The 13,239-nt window shown below is 42.0% G+C and overlaps 1 protein-coding gene across 2 annotated transcripts in view; it reads right to left on the bottom strand.

The window, feature by feature from the left end:
• paxip1 (PAX interacting protein 1) overlaps positions 1-13,239 on the bottom strand; it is a 121,220-nt gene that overhangs the window by 49,379 nt on the left and 58,602 nt on the right. For both annotated transcript variants that reach the window (XM_033044237.1, XM_033044229.1), the window contains 2 exons: positions 8,383-8,478; positions 1,660-1,797 (listed from right to left, as the gene is read on the bottom strand). In XM_033044237.1, the coding sequence (XP_032900128.1) occupies positions 1,660-1,797; positions 8,383-8,478 (234 nt within the window). The remainder of the gene's footprint in view (positions 1-1,659; positions 1,798-8,382; positions 8,479-13,239) is intronic.

The raw sequence follows: 13,239 nt of genomic DNA on the forward strand, positions 1-13,239 counted from the left end.
ACAGCAAGAGCCTCCCTCGACCATGCGTGTGCACCTTCCGGTAGAAGGTGAGCGTGCTCCATCCCTTCTGCCTGTAGGTTTACGAGTCAGGCTGCCGCATTTTGTCAGCTTGCTCGTTTTCCTGCCTCCGGTTCTGGGGGGGGCCTGTAGTGGCACATAGTCGTTAGGCCACTCTTGTTATGCGAACCCTCGGCAGTCGGGGGTAGGGTCACGGGGTATAGGGGTGTGCCTTGTATATAAAAGCTGACCTTCCCTCTCTCGCTCTCTTCATGAGAGCATCCTGCCACCTCAGCAGTAGCTCAGCTCAAGCCCACGAGGCAACAAACTCTCAGCAGCAACAATGACTATTATGTTAGAGTGCTAAACGTGCATGTATATCTTACCTACAATGCATGAATAAAGAAATCATGTATTCATGACGTTTGTGCGTCTACCAGGTACTGTTCCTCCAATTTGTGCTGGGCCTCACTCTGACAATGGAGGAGGCCCAGGACAGAAAGGTCAGATTGGGAATGGGAGGGACATAGGGTGGTGGGTATATGGAGCGAGATGCCAAAGGAGGTAGTTGAGGCAGGTACTATTGCAAAGTTTAAGAAGCAATTAGACAGGAACATGGATAGGACAGGTTTAGAGGGAAATGGGCCAAATGCAGGCAAGTGAGACTGGTGTAGATGGAACATGTTGGTTGGTGTGGGCAAGTTGGGACAAAGGGCCTGTTTCCACACTGAATGACTCTATGACAAATTCACTCAAGTCTAGCACTTAGGGTGGTGACCAATGAAAAGCATAAGGAGTTTCAACTTGAGTCTGAAGAAGGGTTTCGGCCCAAAACGTCGCCTATTTCCTTCGCTCCATAGATGCTGCGGCACCCGCTGAGTTTCCCCAGCAATTCTGTGTACCTAGGAGTTTCAACTTGATGGGCTTCATGATTGAGAGACAACCCAGAGTCAAAGTACAATTTAAGGCAATGGCTGCACAGTGCAGACACATCACAGCAGGACTTTAAGTTTCATTGCCAATGGACCTTCAGATGGAACAGGATTTAATTTGTTTTAATCAAAACACAAGAATAACATAATAAGAAACAGTAGCTAATAAAGCTGGGAATTTGACTTCTATTCTCTAGTCAATGCATAGAGTTGATCTTTCTGCACAACTGTAGCAAACATCATGAAAACATTACAAAAACTGAATAAAAATGTGAATTGATTTGATAAGGCAGTCTTCCCTAGTTCCTGATTTGGTAGTTTTAGGATGGAATATTTTGCAGGTATTCTCATGGGTAATATAAAAGCTGGCCAAAAAAAGATTTATTTGGATCAGTTCAAATTTCACAACATTCCAAATTGCTGTTTGTGATTATTTTTTTTAATAAAAGTCTCAAAGAGTTGTCTAGGAATAATTAAGGACGAGCTATAAATGCCAGTGACATCCAAATCCTAGAAAATGAACACTTATTGAGGCTATTGGTCAGATTTCCATTTCTGCTTTCTTGGCACTGCTTTTAAAAATTCAACAAATATCTAGCAGGATAATCTGTAAATAAAATTTACCACAAATACTTCAGCCTTCTGCATTACTGTGCACTATGCTGCTGGTTGGTCATTAATCAATAATTTCATTAAACCCAATGTGAAATTCCTGTGGCTGGTTACTCACATGTTGAGAGCAGGGTTTTCCACCTGGTGGGAAAGCTACAGGAAAATGTAATCCTCTGTGGGGTGGAACCATTTTCTTCTTCTTCAAGATTGTGTTCAGCCAGTGTGCAGTGACGCATCGCTTTCCCTCTCTCAAGGCCTGGCAACAAAAAGATGATGATAGCATGAAAATGATGCAGTATTGACAAAGGAAGTGTAAGTAGTAATTATTTTAAAAAAACAAGCACATTGAAACGTTTCCAATAGCAGATTAGAAAAAATCAAATTTGGAGTGGTAAACAAACTCCTGTGCAATGCAAAGGTAATATAAATAAAAAGTATTTTAATTCCACAATGCAGTATTATAAGTTCAGTAATGCCTGCACTTGAACCAGTTCTGTAGCAAATGAACATAATGTTACATTAATCTTAAAAGGAAATGGTGCTGGGGAAAGTTGTTGAATCTCTGGCCAAAACTACTGCGCCATGTATGGGTCGGAGCCACGGAGGCGTCAGGAGGAGACCCAGTGGTCGATGTGGGCGCCGATCGACCGACGGACGAGGACGGACCACGTGGGAATGAGGACACTGCCGCTGGAGGGAGGAACAAAGCAGGACCCGGCATGGGGGAACCACAGTGAGGGGAAAGAACAATGGAAGACCCAGCCTGAGGGGGGGGGGGGGGGGGGGGGGGGGGGGACCACCGTGAGGGGAGAGAACAAAGGAGGACCTGGCGCGGGGTACTTTGTAACTGCCCTTTATGTGGCGACTATTGCATACCCTTGCAAGCGAAGAATTTCACTGTGACGTCATATGTAACAATAAAGTATTCATTCATTCATTCATGCACCTTTTACACCATTATTTAACACTGCCACGGGAAGTAGGCATTGGAATTGTGCATCAAGCAGCACTCAAGCATGAGAGACAGGGATGCTAAATGTTAAGTGTTTGGCTAGGCTGATGGATGTTCAGGGCAAATGCTCAGAAAAGAAAAGAAACTGTGAAGGCATGGAATGCCAAGGATAGGACAGCAAAAGCATTGATGGGACTAGGATCCGAGGGGATGCAATGTAAAGCTGGTCATATACGGGACGAGGGAAATGTATGCGTCTATTGTGTAGATAGACTGTGTACAGCTGCTTCAAATTCTGAAGATGTCAATATAACTCCTATGACCAATTCCCTCAACAGCACAAAATTAATGAGCTGCAGTCAACCTTCAGATCCGATCTTTTATCAGATGTATCCTTTCTGTCACCCACCAGAGAGCAACCTAAAAAGGTTAATTATATTCCAGAAAGGTTACCTCTGTCCCAAAGTAATGAAATCCGACAAACACAGCAGACAATGTGGTCTGCTCTTCAGGATATCTTATCATTGTCAGCACCCCGTTCTACATGCAATTCTAAGTGTGTCACTCAACTACAGTACTGAAGCAGCAGGCCCCTGCTTGGGTCTATACCCTGTGAGTCCCCTTCCAACTTTGCTTCCCTCTACCAACATAATTTCTCACTTAACTTCTTACAACCTTCTTACTGAACTTCCTTCGCAAGATGTGGCTACTGTTGGCAATTCAGTCATTTCATTGTTCAATCCCAACAGCTTTGCGAGAGGTGTGTGTTAAAAGTTAAAACATAGAAAGACCCGTCCTGAGAACCTGACGCAACGATGCATCTGTAGTAGACGGTAATAGTCGCAGATGCCAGATCAACCTTCCTGAGAGTGAATATGCTGAAAGGCGACTGGCGTGGATGGAGAACCTAGCCACGTCCTTAGTACCTGCTTGTACCAGCTGGCAGGAGTATTTGCCTGCATCTTTAACCTCTCCCTACTCCAACCAAAACCTACTCCAACCAAAAGTTCCCACCTGCTTTGAGAATACCACTGTCATCCCAGTGCCAAAGAAGGGGTGCTTAATGACTGTGCTCCAGTAGCTTTGACATTCACTACATGAAATCCTTGGAGAGACTGGTCAAAGTGCACACCAACTCCAGCCTTGCAGCCAACTTTGATCCACTGTAGTTTGCCTTCTGCCAAAACGCATCATCATCGGCAGACACCATCTCCCTACAAACATCCCTGGAATATCTGGATTCCCATTTATTGACAAAAGGGCCCAAAGTGCTGAAGTAACTCAGCGGGTCAGGCAGTATTTCGGGAGAACGTGGATAGGCGATGTTTCAGGTTGGGGCCCTTCCTCATACTGAACGTGGAGGGGAAGAAAGGTGGGCGAGAGGAGAGGCAGGACAAAGCTTGGCAGGCGTTATTGTCAGCCATGCTTTGTCCTGCCTCTCCTCTCTCCCAGCTTTCTTCCCAGCTTTAATAAGAACCTGAAGGGCAACTTTTTCACTCTGAGAGGTGGATAGATGGAATGAGCTGCCAGACAAAGTAGTAGAGGTAGGTAGTATAACAGTTTTAAAAAGACAATTGGAGAGGAGCATGGATAGGTAAGGGTTACAGAGATATGGGTCAAGCACGACAAATAGGACTTGCTTAGATGGGGCATTTTGGCTAGCATGGATGAGTTGGGTTGAAGGGCCTATTTCCATGCTGTATGACTATCTGCGGGTTGGTTGAGCAAGATGTTCCATTTTAAAATAGATTTCAATTGAATAATGATTTGAATGTCTACTTTCTTCAATTGCATAATTGGCGTAAATATACCATTATCTTTTATATTAACATTGCTAACCTAACACATCCTATATAAATCAATTTTAGCACTTATCATAAATGCGTCTTCTACTAATACTGCTCTAATGTGTTAAATGCATTAATAAATAAATGAGTAGAATTTCCAAATCTCGAACAGCCATTTGTTCCAAACGTAGAAAAACTGCAGTGAGTCTACTGATAGTCATTCATACCTAAAGATTGCTTGAAACAATGTTCATTTTGATCCTGCAACCTCAGTAAGAACATTGCCAATGTGAATCAAACAGGAAAATAGAAAGGAGTACGAAGATTATAGGAGCAATGAACTTACTGTGTGGTAGAGCACTCAATACATTGAACAATCTGCACCTTTTCTTATGTACTCTTATGCAACATATGGAAAGCTACCACCTTCAAAGGAAAGTACTCCCTGCAGAGTTTTAATATGGAATGCCTGATTTACCCGTTCTCCCATCTGTCCACGGAGAAAAGACTGGGTCATTCTGATGAAGCAAGTCAATATGATAAGCTCTTCCATTTGCCATAATGGGCATTGTAATGACATTGGGAACTTTACTGTCTGTTCTGGCTTTCATCATTCACAAACCATACCAATTGATTATGCCAATTCACTGTTACCGATTTGACAATATTCACCACTTTTTTCTGCAGGTTCGTCTTTCCTAGCTTCCAAATATTTCCAAACAGTTCAACAAAACTAAATCGCCTGTTTGCAGAGAACTCAGGAAGAACTCAGCAGGATGAGCAGCTTCTGCAGGAAAAAATTGATTATTGATGTTTCAGGTCAAAACCCCGTATCAGGAAATCTTCCCGCCCCAAATGCCCCCTCCCCAAATGCCCCCTCCCCCCGCAGATGCTGCTCGACATACCAAGTTCCTCCAGCTGTTTATTTTGTTTGGTTCACATTCCACCACTTGCTGGTTCCTATCACTTGTTTAGTATACTTGCGTCATAACACCATTTTACTCAGCTAACATCCATGCCTCACTTGCGTTCATCTGCTCTAACCACTCCGAAATGGATAATTTCACTTCATCTACAGTTTGGAATATACTCTATTCCTGCATTCCTCATATAACCTTTATATTTGCTGTTCACTTTTCTGCCCCGTTTATGTTGCCCAGTCTATCATCAAGAATCCTTTAAGGGTCACCAATAGTTATGCGTACATATTTCAGGGCACAGAAGCTGTTCAGAGAGAGCAAGGATTGGTCAGCAATCTGTTCCAATGCTCTGATACACAGGATCACAGCCATGTGGGGAGTGCAGCAAGAGTGCTACTAAATTCTCATCCACAAGCAACCAGGGGAGCACAATGTAATTACCGTTGCTGGAAAACTACATGAGGTTACATGATGAACACCGCGGATGAACCAAATGCTTTGCTTAACAGATCCTCAGTCCCAAAGAGGATATTACTTCCAGGAAAGTGCTGATCTACTTTGTATCTTGCAGTAGGTTAGCCAGTACTGAATTCAAGAGTCATAGTGCCAGAGTTTTTATACAGTCCTGGAATAGCCCTTCGGCCCAACTTGCCCAAGATATACCGTCCCACATTCCTGTGTTTTGGTTCATATCTCTGTGAATGTTTACCATCCATGTACTTGTCTAAATGTTGTAATTATATCCGCTTCTACACATTCATCTGGCAGCTCACTACACCCAACCATCAACCTGTGAAAAATCTGCTTGTCAGGTCCCAATGAAATCTTTCCGCTCTCACCTTAAATTTGTGAACTCTAGTTGTTGACTTCCTGTGAAAAAGACTGCGACCATCCATCTTATATACACCCCTCATGATTTTATACACCGCCATAAGGATCAAGAAATAAGTCCCAGTTAATCCAGCCTCTCCCTATCACTCAAGCCCTCAAGTCCAGGTAACATTCTTCTAAATCTTTTCTGCACCCTTTTCTATCTTAATGACATTCTTCTTGTTGCTGGTGAGAGAAAGCAAGAGGGTGACGGTCAATGGTTGTTCTGCAAATGGAAGCCTGTTATCAGCATTGGGCCCTTTTGTTTGTTATGGACTTTAATGACATGGATGTGAATGTAAGAGTATGATTAATAAGATTGCAGATGTCATGAAAATGGATGGTATTGTTAATTGTGAGTAGGATAGTCTTCTACCTCGAAATTATATCGACGAGTCGATACGATGGACAGAATTTAATCCTGAAAAATGTGAGGTAATGTAATTTGGGAGGATTGATCAGCCAAGACATACCCAATGAATGGTAGGATCCCAAGATGGAGCAGAAGGGCCTTTCAGAACAAGTTCAAAAGATTCATGAAGGCAGTAGCACAAGCAAACACGTTGGTTAGGAAGGCATATGGGATACTTGCCTTCATTAGCCATGCAAAGGATATACGAAGAGAGGGGTGTGGTATAACTATTTATATTACTAAAAGTCTGATCTTGACCGCTTTTGGCCCACTGTGCTGCGATTTCCGAGAGAACGCCGCCACCTACGGCCATCATTTTTGGCCAACTCGCTCCGAGCCCCCCTCCGCCTTCCTGGACCGGAGGATTTTTCCCACCGATGACAAATCAGAGAGATATTCATGTTTTTTAAAAAATCACCATTCTCTCTGCTGCCCCTGCTGGAGGGAGGGGGAGAGACTATAAAACCAGGAAGTGGTGTGCCTCACTCAGTCTCTGCAAGATGGATGAAGCCAAAGGGTCATGTCTCTCTGAGCTCTGAATGTCTACTCAACCGTGAGTCCCCATAATGTGGTTTGAAAATGAAAATATGGTTTGTTTGAAGTAAAAAGGCACTGCCTGCAAATGGTTGTTTGGGTGCTTTGGCTTGAAGTTAAAAGGCACTACTTACTGCAAATGGTGGCTTGGGTGCTTTGGCTTGAAGTTGAGAGGCACTACTTACTGCAAATGGCGGCTTTGGGTGCTTTGGCTTGAAGTTGAGAGTCACTACTTACTGCAAATGCGGCTTGGGTGCTTTGGCTTGAAGTTGAAAGGCACTACTTACTGCAAATGGTGGCTTGGATGCTTTGGCTTGAAGTTGAAAGGCACTACTTACTGCAAATGGGGGCTTGGGTGCTTTGGCTTGAAGTTGAAAGGCACTACTTACTGTAAATGGTGGCTTGGGTGCTTGGGCTTGAAGTTGAAAGGCACTACTTACTGCAAATGGTGGTTTTGGCGCTTTGGCTTGAAGTTGAAAGGCACTACTTATTGCAAAAGGCGGTTTGGGTGCATTGGCTTGAAGTTAAAAGGCACTACTGCAAATGCACTAACTTCCTGTTTGCACTGTATATTGATTTTAGATAAAAAGCTATCACTTACGGCTGTGATTTTTGGCCATCTTACTCAGTCCCCCTCTGCTCAGCAGGTGCAGAGAATTCTTCCCATCAATGAAAAATAAGTGTTATTAGTGTTTAAAAAATGTTGAGAATCTCTCTCCTGTCAATCACGCCATGAAGGCCACACCTTTTCCGGTGGGAGGGGGAGGGGTTATAAAACCCGGAAGTGTGGGTGTGGCTCAGTCTCTGCATGATGGGGAGGCCTTGCATCCTGCTTGAAGTGGTATGAAACTGCACTTGAATTTGGTGGCCTTGTACCCTGCTTGAAGTGGTTGGAAACTGCACTTGAATTTGGTGGCCTTGCACCCTGCTTGAAGTGGTTGGAAACTGCACTTGAATTTGGTGGACTTGCACCCTGCTTGAAATGGTAGGAAAATGGATTTGAATTTGGTGGCCTTGCACCCTGCTTGAAATGGAATTTCAAGGAATAGCCATGAGTCAACTGCCAGCCCACCAGCCATGAGTGATCTGCCAGCAGATCAGGCTTGAGGGACTGAGCTGCCACCCCAAGAACCCATACCAGCGCTCCCACGGGATCGCAAATTGTTGCTTAAAAATAAGCTTAAAATTAAACAAACTGTATAGTGTCATTGAGGAGAGGTGCATTAACACCAGCTCTCTACATTCTCATCAATCTAACTACTCAAAACATCTGTAGTGAGATCAATCTCTCCAAAAACAATTAACAAACCATTAAAACATATATACATAAGGCAGGGAGAAAAGGTAATTAAATTGACATGCTTACCTGGGCATACATATTGCTGACTTGACTTTCACACAAAAGGTGAGTGCACCGACTAGTCAGAGTGGGATCCACAATCCCACCATGTACCTGGATAATCTGAATAAGAATACACTCAGTTAAAACAATATATAGAATAGAATACGTTTATTGTCATTGCACAACTGTGCAACGAAATTCCATTGCATCTCCTTTGACACAGGATAAAAGATTTAAAAAGAACAAAACACAACTCACATATACACAAGATCAGTAAAGAAAATAATAAATAGGTATTAAAAATAATTTAAAAGAATATTGCGCATTATTTTGCACCCCGAATTATATTGTGTTCTATGTTAGAGTTAAGTTCTTTTATCGCACATGGGTAGAAACTATTTTTTAGTCTACCAGTGCGAGCCTTCAGAGACCTGTATCGCCTCCCAGAGGGTAGCAGAGTGAAAAGGTGGTTGGCAGGGTGGGATGTGTCTTGCTTGATGTTTGTGGCCCAGCGCAAGCATCGGGCCCTGTATGTCATCCAGGGAGGGCAGTTGAGCGTTTGTGATGCTCTGTGCAGCGCCCTCCTCTCAGCCACGGTGCAGCTAGCAAACCACACCAGGATGCCATAGGAGAGGATACTTTCCACGGCGCACCAGTAGAAGGCTGTGAAACGTTTGCTCTCCGCAGAGACCTCAGGAAATACAGCCGCTGCTGTGACTTGCTGCTGACCCGTTAAAAATATATATTTTAATTATATATATATATTAATTATTTATTTATTTGTTTGTTTATTAGAAGCAAATGTACAAGAGTAGAACCAACGGCATATAAAATTATAGTTATTGTACATTCAATTTTAACTTTTTAGCTTTGAATTAAAGAAAAGAAAGGAGAAAAAACAAGAAAGAGAAAGAGTGAGATGTGCAAAGATAGGACCCCAAGACTACCAAAGTAGTGTAGCCAAAGAGTGAATAAAAGAAAGAAAGAAGAGAGGAATAGAAAAAAAATAAAAGGACATAAAGAAAAAGAGAAAGAAAAGTGGTGGTATACCTGACTCTCATCCCTCCCCACCCACCTCACCCACCCCATAGTTAGATTTAAATCCAAAGTTGTTTTGCGCCATACTATCCTTATAAGAAATCAGTGAAGGGTGTTCATGTCTTGGAAAAATGATCTGGTTTTTCTGCCAAGGCAAGTCTAATATTTTCAAGATGTGGTGTCTCGGACATGTTTATAATCCACATCTTAAGAGTAGGGACTGATGTATGTTTCCAAAATTTAAGTATTCGGTTTTTTTTGCCATTATCAGGCCATAATTAAGGAAATGTCTTTGAACAGGCTTCTGATGTATCTAGAGTGATCAGTTCCATGTCGGGATCCAATTTTATTTTTAGTGTTTTAGAAAACATTTCAAAAATTCCTCTCCAGAAATTATGTAACTTTATACAAGAGGCAAAGGAATGGGTTATAGTTGCTTCCTGAAGGAGACAATTATCACAAATAGGAGATACATTTGGAAAGATCTTATTCAGTTTAGACTTTGAATAATAGAGTCTGTGCAGTATTTTAAATTGAATTAACGAATGCCTAACGTTAAGAGAACAGTTGTGTATATATAGGTTTTCCTTCCATCTGTCTTTTAAAATTTTTAGGCCAAGCTCATCTTCCCAAGCTCTTCTAATTACTTCTGACGATGGGGTTTGTGTAAGTTAAAACAATATTACAACCAAAATATTACGTATCTACAAACAATAATATTAATTTACTACCCTTTTCCTTTCAGAGTTTCATATTAAATCTGCATTTCTTGTAAGGATTCACATCAGGAACTGATGTATAATGAATTTCCATAATGCATTTAAATGACTCAAGACCCAATGACACCTTCTCACACCTCGGAAGTACATATAATATTCATATAGCAATCCAGACAAATTATTTCTGCAGCAAAATTCAACCAGAAACCTTCCAGCTGTGTGATGTAGTCCTGCATGCAAGATTAGAAAGAGTTCTGAATAAATCTGTAGGTTCATTTCACATTCTTTATTTAAAAAAACATTCACTACATTTCTCAAAAGAGACTGTGGGCTTTGACCTCGAAACTCCATCAGCAATACCAATCTTTCAGCAGTTCATTTGGTACCTCTCCCATCACCATAAGGCAGGTTTACAAACAAAACATTGAAGTAACTCAGCAGTTAAGCAGCATCTCTGGAGAACATGGACAGAAAACGTTACATATCCATGCTCTCCAGAGAAGCCCTGACCCGTTGAGTTACTCCAACACTTTGCGGGTTTTTTCATCTCCAAACATTGTGGATTTGTGTCTCACTCCAGAGATATAATAATAATAATAATAATAATAATAATAATAATAATAATAATAATTTGTTTATAGGGACAGTGCATATTAATGAACATTTGCATGTAAATATGCGAGATTGTAGCCAATCAGTAGCTAATTTCCGTCTCTAGTCCCAGGCAAAGGTAGGTGAAGTGTCTTGCCCAAGGACACAACGACAGTACACACTCCAAGCAGGATTCGAACTGGCCACCTTCAGGTTGCCAGCCGAACACTTAGCCCATTGTGCCATCTGTCGTCCTTATGAGCATATAATCGATGCTGGTGTGCCCCAGTGCAATGCCAAGCGACTCCCACACAGATGGGGAGGTAGGACAGGAGGTTGCTGCCCTACAGATGAGTGTTTTAAGCTGAAATAACCCATCGTACTATTTGAAAAGAGCAGCAAGGGCAACACTTCCAATATTTGGACCATTACTTCCTTTCTTTAAGTTACTTTACTAAAGTCAATTATCTCATCGTGATTGCATTGTTGCTTGCAGAAGCTTGTAGGGCCTTAAATCAGAACTGCACGTTAAATAACATACAATAATGGGCAGAGTGCTGTGACCTCCTTCCGTGAACGACACTACATACAGTGCCCTCAATAATGTTTGGGAAAAAGACCCATTATTTATTTATATGCCTATGTACTACACAATTTGAGATTTGTAATAGAAAAAAAATCACATGTGGTTAAAGTGCACGTTGTCAGATTTTAATAAAGGCCATTTTTATACATTTTGGTTTCACTATGTAGAAATTACAGCAGTGTTTATACATAGTCCTCCCATTTCAGGGCACCATAATGTTTGGGACACAGCAGTGTCATGTAAATGAAAGCAATCATGTTTAGTATTTTGTTGCATATTCTTTGCATACATTGACTGCTTGAAGTCTGCAATTCATGGACATCACCAGTTGCTGGGTGTCTTCTCCGGTGATGTTCTGCCAGGCCTGTATTGCAGCCATCTTTAGCTTATGCTTGTTTTGGGGTCTAGTCCCCTTCAGTTTTCTCTTCAGCATATAAAAGGCATGCTCAATTGGGTTCAGATCAGTTGATTGACTTGGCCACTCAAGAATTTACTATTTTTTAGCTTTGAAAAACTCCTTTGTTACTTTAGCAGTATGTTTAGGATCATTGTCTTGCTGTAGAATGAACCACTGACCAATGAGTTTTGAGACATTGTTTGAACTTGAGCAGATAGGATGTGTCTATACACTTCAGAATTCATTATGCTACTGCCATCAGCAGTTGTATCATCAATGAAGATAAGAGAGCCAGCATCTTCAGCAGCCATACATGCCCAGGCCATAACACCCCCACCACCGTGTTTCAGAGATGAGATGGTATGCTTTGGATCTTGGGCAGTTCCTTCTCTCCTCCATACTTTGCTCTTGCCATCACTCTGATATAAGTTAATCTTCATCTCATCTGTCCACAAAACCTTATTCCAGAACTGTGGTTGCTCTTTCAAATACTTCTTGGCAAACTGTAACATGGCCACCCTATTTTTGCGGCTAACCAGTGGTTTGCATCTTGCAGTGTACCCTCAGCATTTCTGTTCATGAAGACTTCTGCGGACAGTGGTCATTTACAAATGCACACCTGACTGCTTTTGGTAAGCCTAAGGTTTGGCCGATGTCTCTTTTATTCTTGTTTCTCAGTCTCATAATGGCTTCTTTGACTCAATGGCACAACTTTGATCCTCATGTTGATAAACAGCAATAAAAGTTTCCAAAGGTGATGGGGGAAAAGACTATGTGCTCAGAGCTCTCTTATACCTGCATGAAGGAGGCAATTAAACACACCTGAGCAATTACAAACGCCTGTGAAGCTTTGTGTCCCAAACATTATGGTGCCCTGAAATGGGGAGACTATGTATAAACACAGCTGTCATTTCAACATGGTCAAATCAAAATGTATAAAAATACCCTTTAATAAAATCTGACAATGTGCACTTTAACCATATGTGATTTATTTTCTATTACAAATCTGAAATTGTGGAGTACAGAGGCAAATAAATAAATGACGGGTCTTTGTCCCAAACATTGTGGAGGGTACTGTAAATAGTGGTAAATTGTTTTCCCCTTGTTTTAAACAATATCCCCTTATCATTAATACCAGTAACTTCAGATCCACAATACTTAAAAATGCTTTTTAATATATTAGCAACATTCTTTCCGTGGATGAGCTGAACCTTCTGGGCTGCTCCTCCGTCTGCAGCACGGGTCTTCGGTCCGCAGCAAGCGAGCTGAACCTTCTGGGCTAGTCCTCCGCTCGCGGCAGGCGATCGTGGCCCTTCTGGCGGGTCCTCCGTCCTCGGTGGTCGAGCCGAGCTTCATGGTTAGTCTGGCCATGGCTTGCAGGATACTAGCTCCCCAGATTACAGAAAAATCCACTCCAATTTAATACTAAATGTTAGCGTTAAACTTCAGTGCATTATGGGGTATTTCCTGGAATTAATTAGAATTCATAGCATATTGCCGGTGTTTTTGTTAGAGCTCCACCTGCCTGCTTGCAGTGCAACACAGTAGCA

The sequence above is a fragment of the Amblyraja radiata genome, chromosome 2 (genome assembly GCF_010909765.2).
Source record: "Amblyraja radiata isolate CabotCenter1 chromosome 2, sAmbRad1.1.pri, whole genome shotgun sequence".
In the NCBI taxonomy this organism is placed as follows: domain Eukaryota; kingdom Metazoa; phylum Chordata; class Chondrichthyes; order Rajiformes; family Rajidae; genus Amblyraja; species Amblyraja radiata.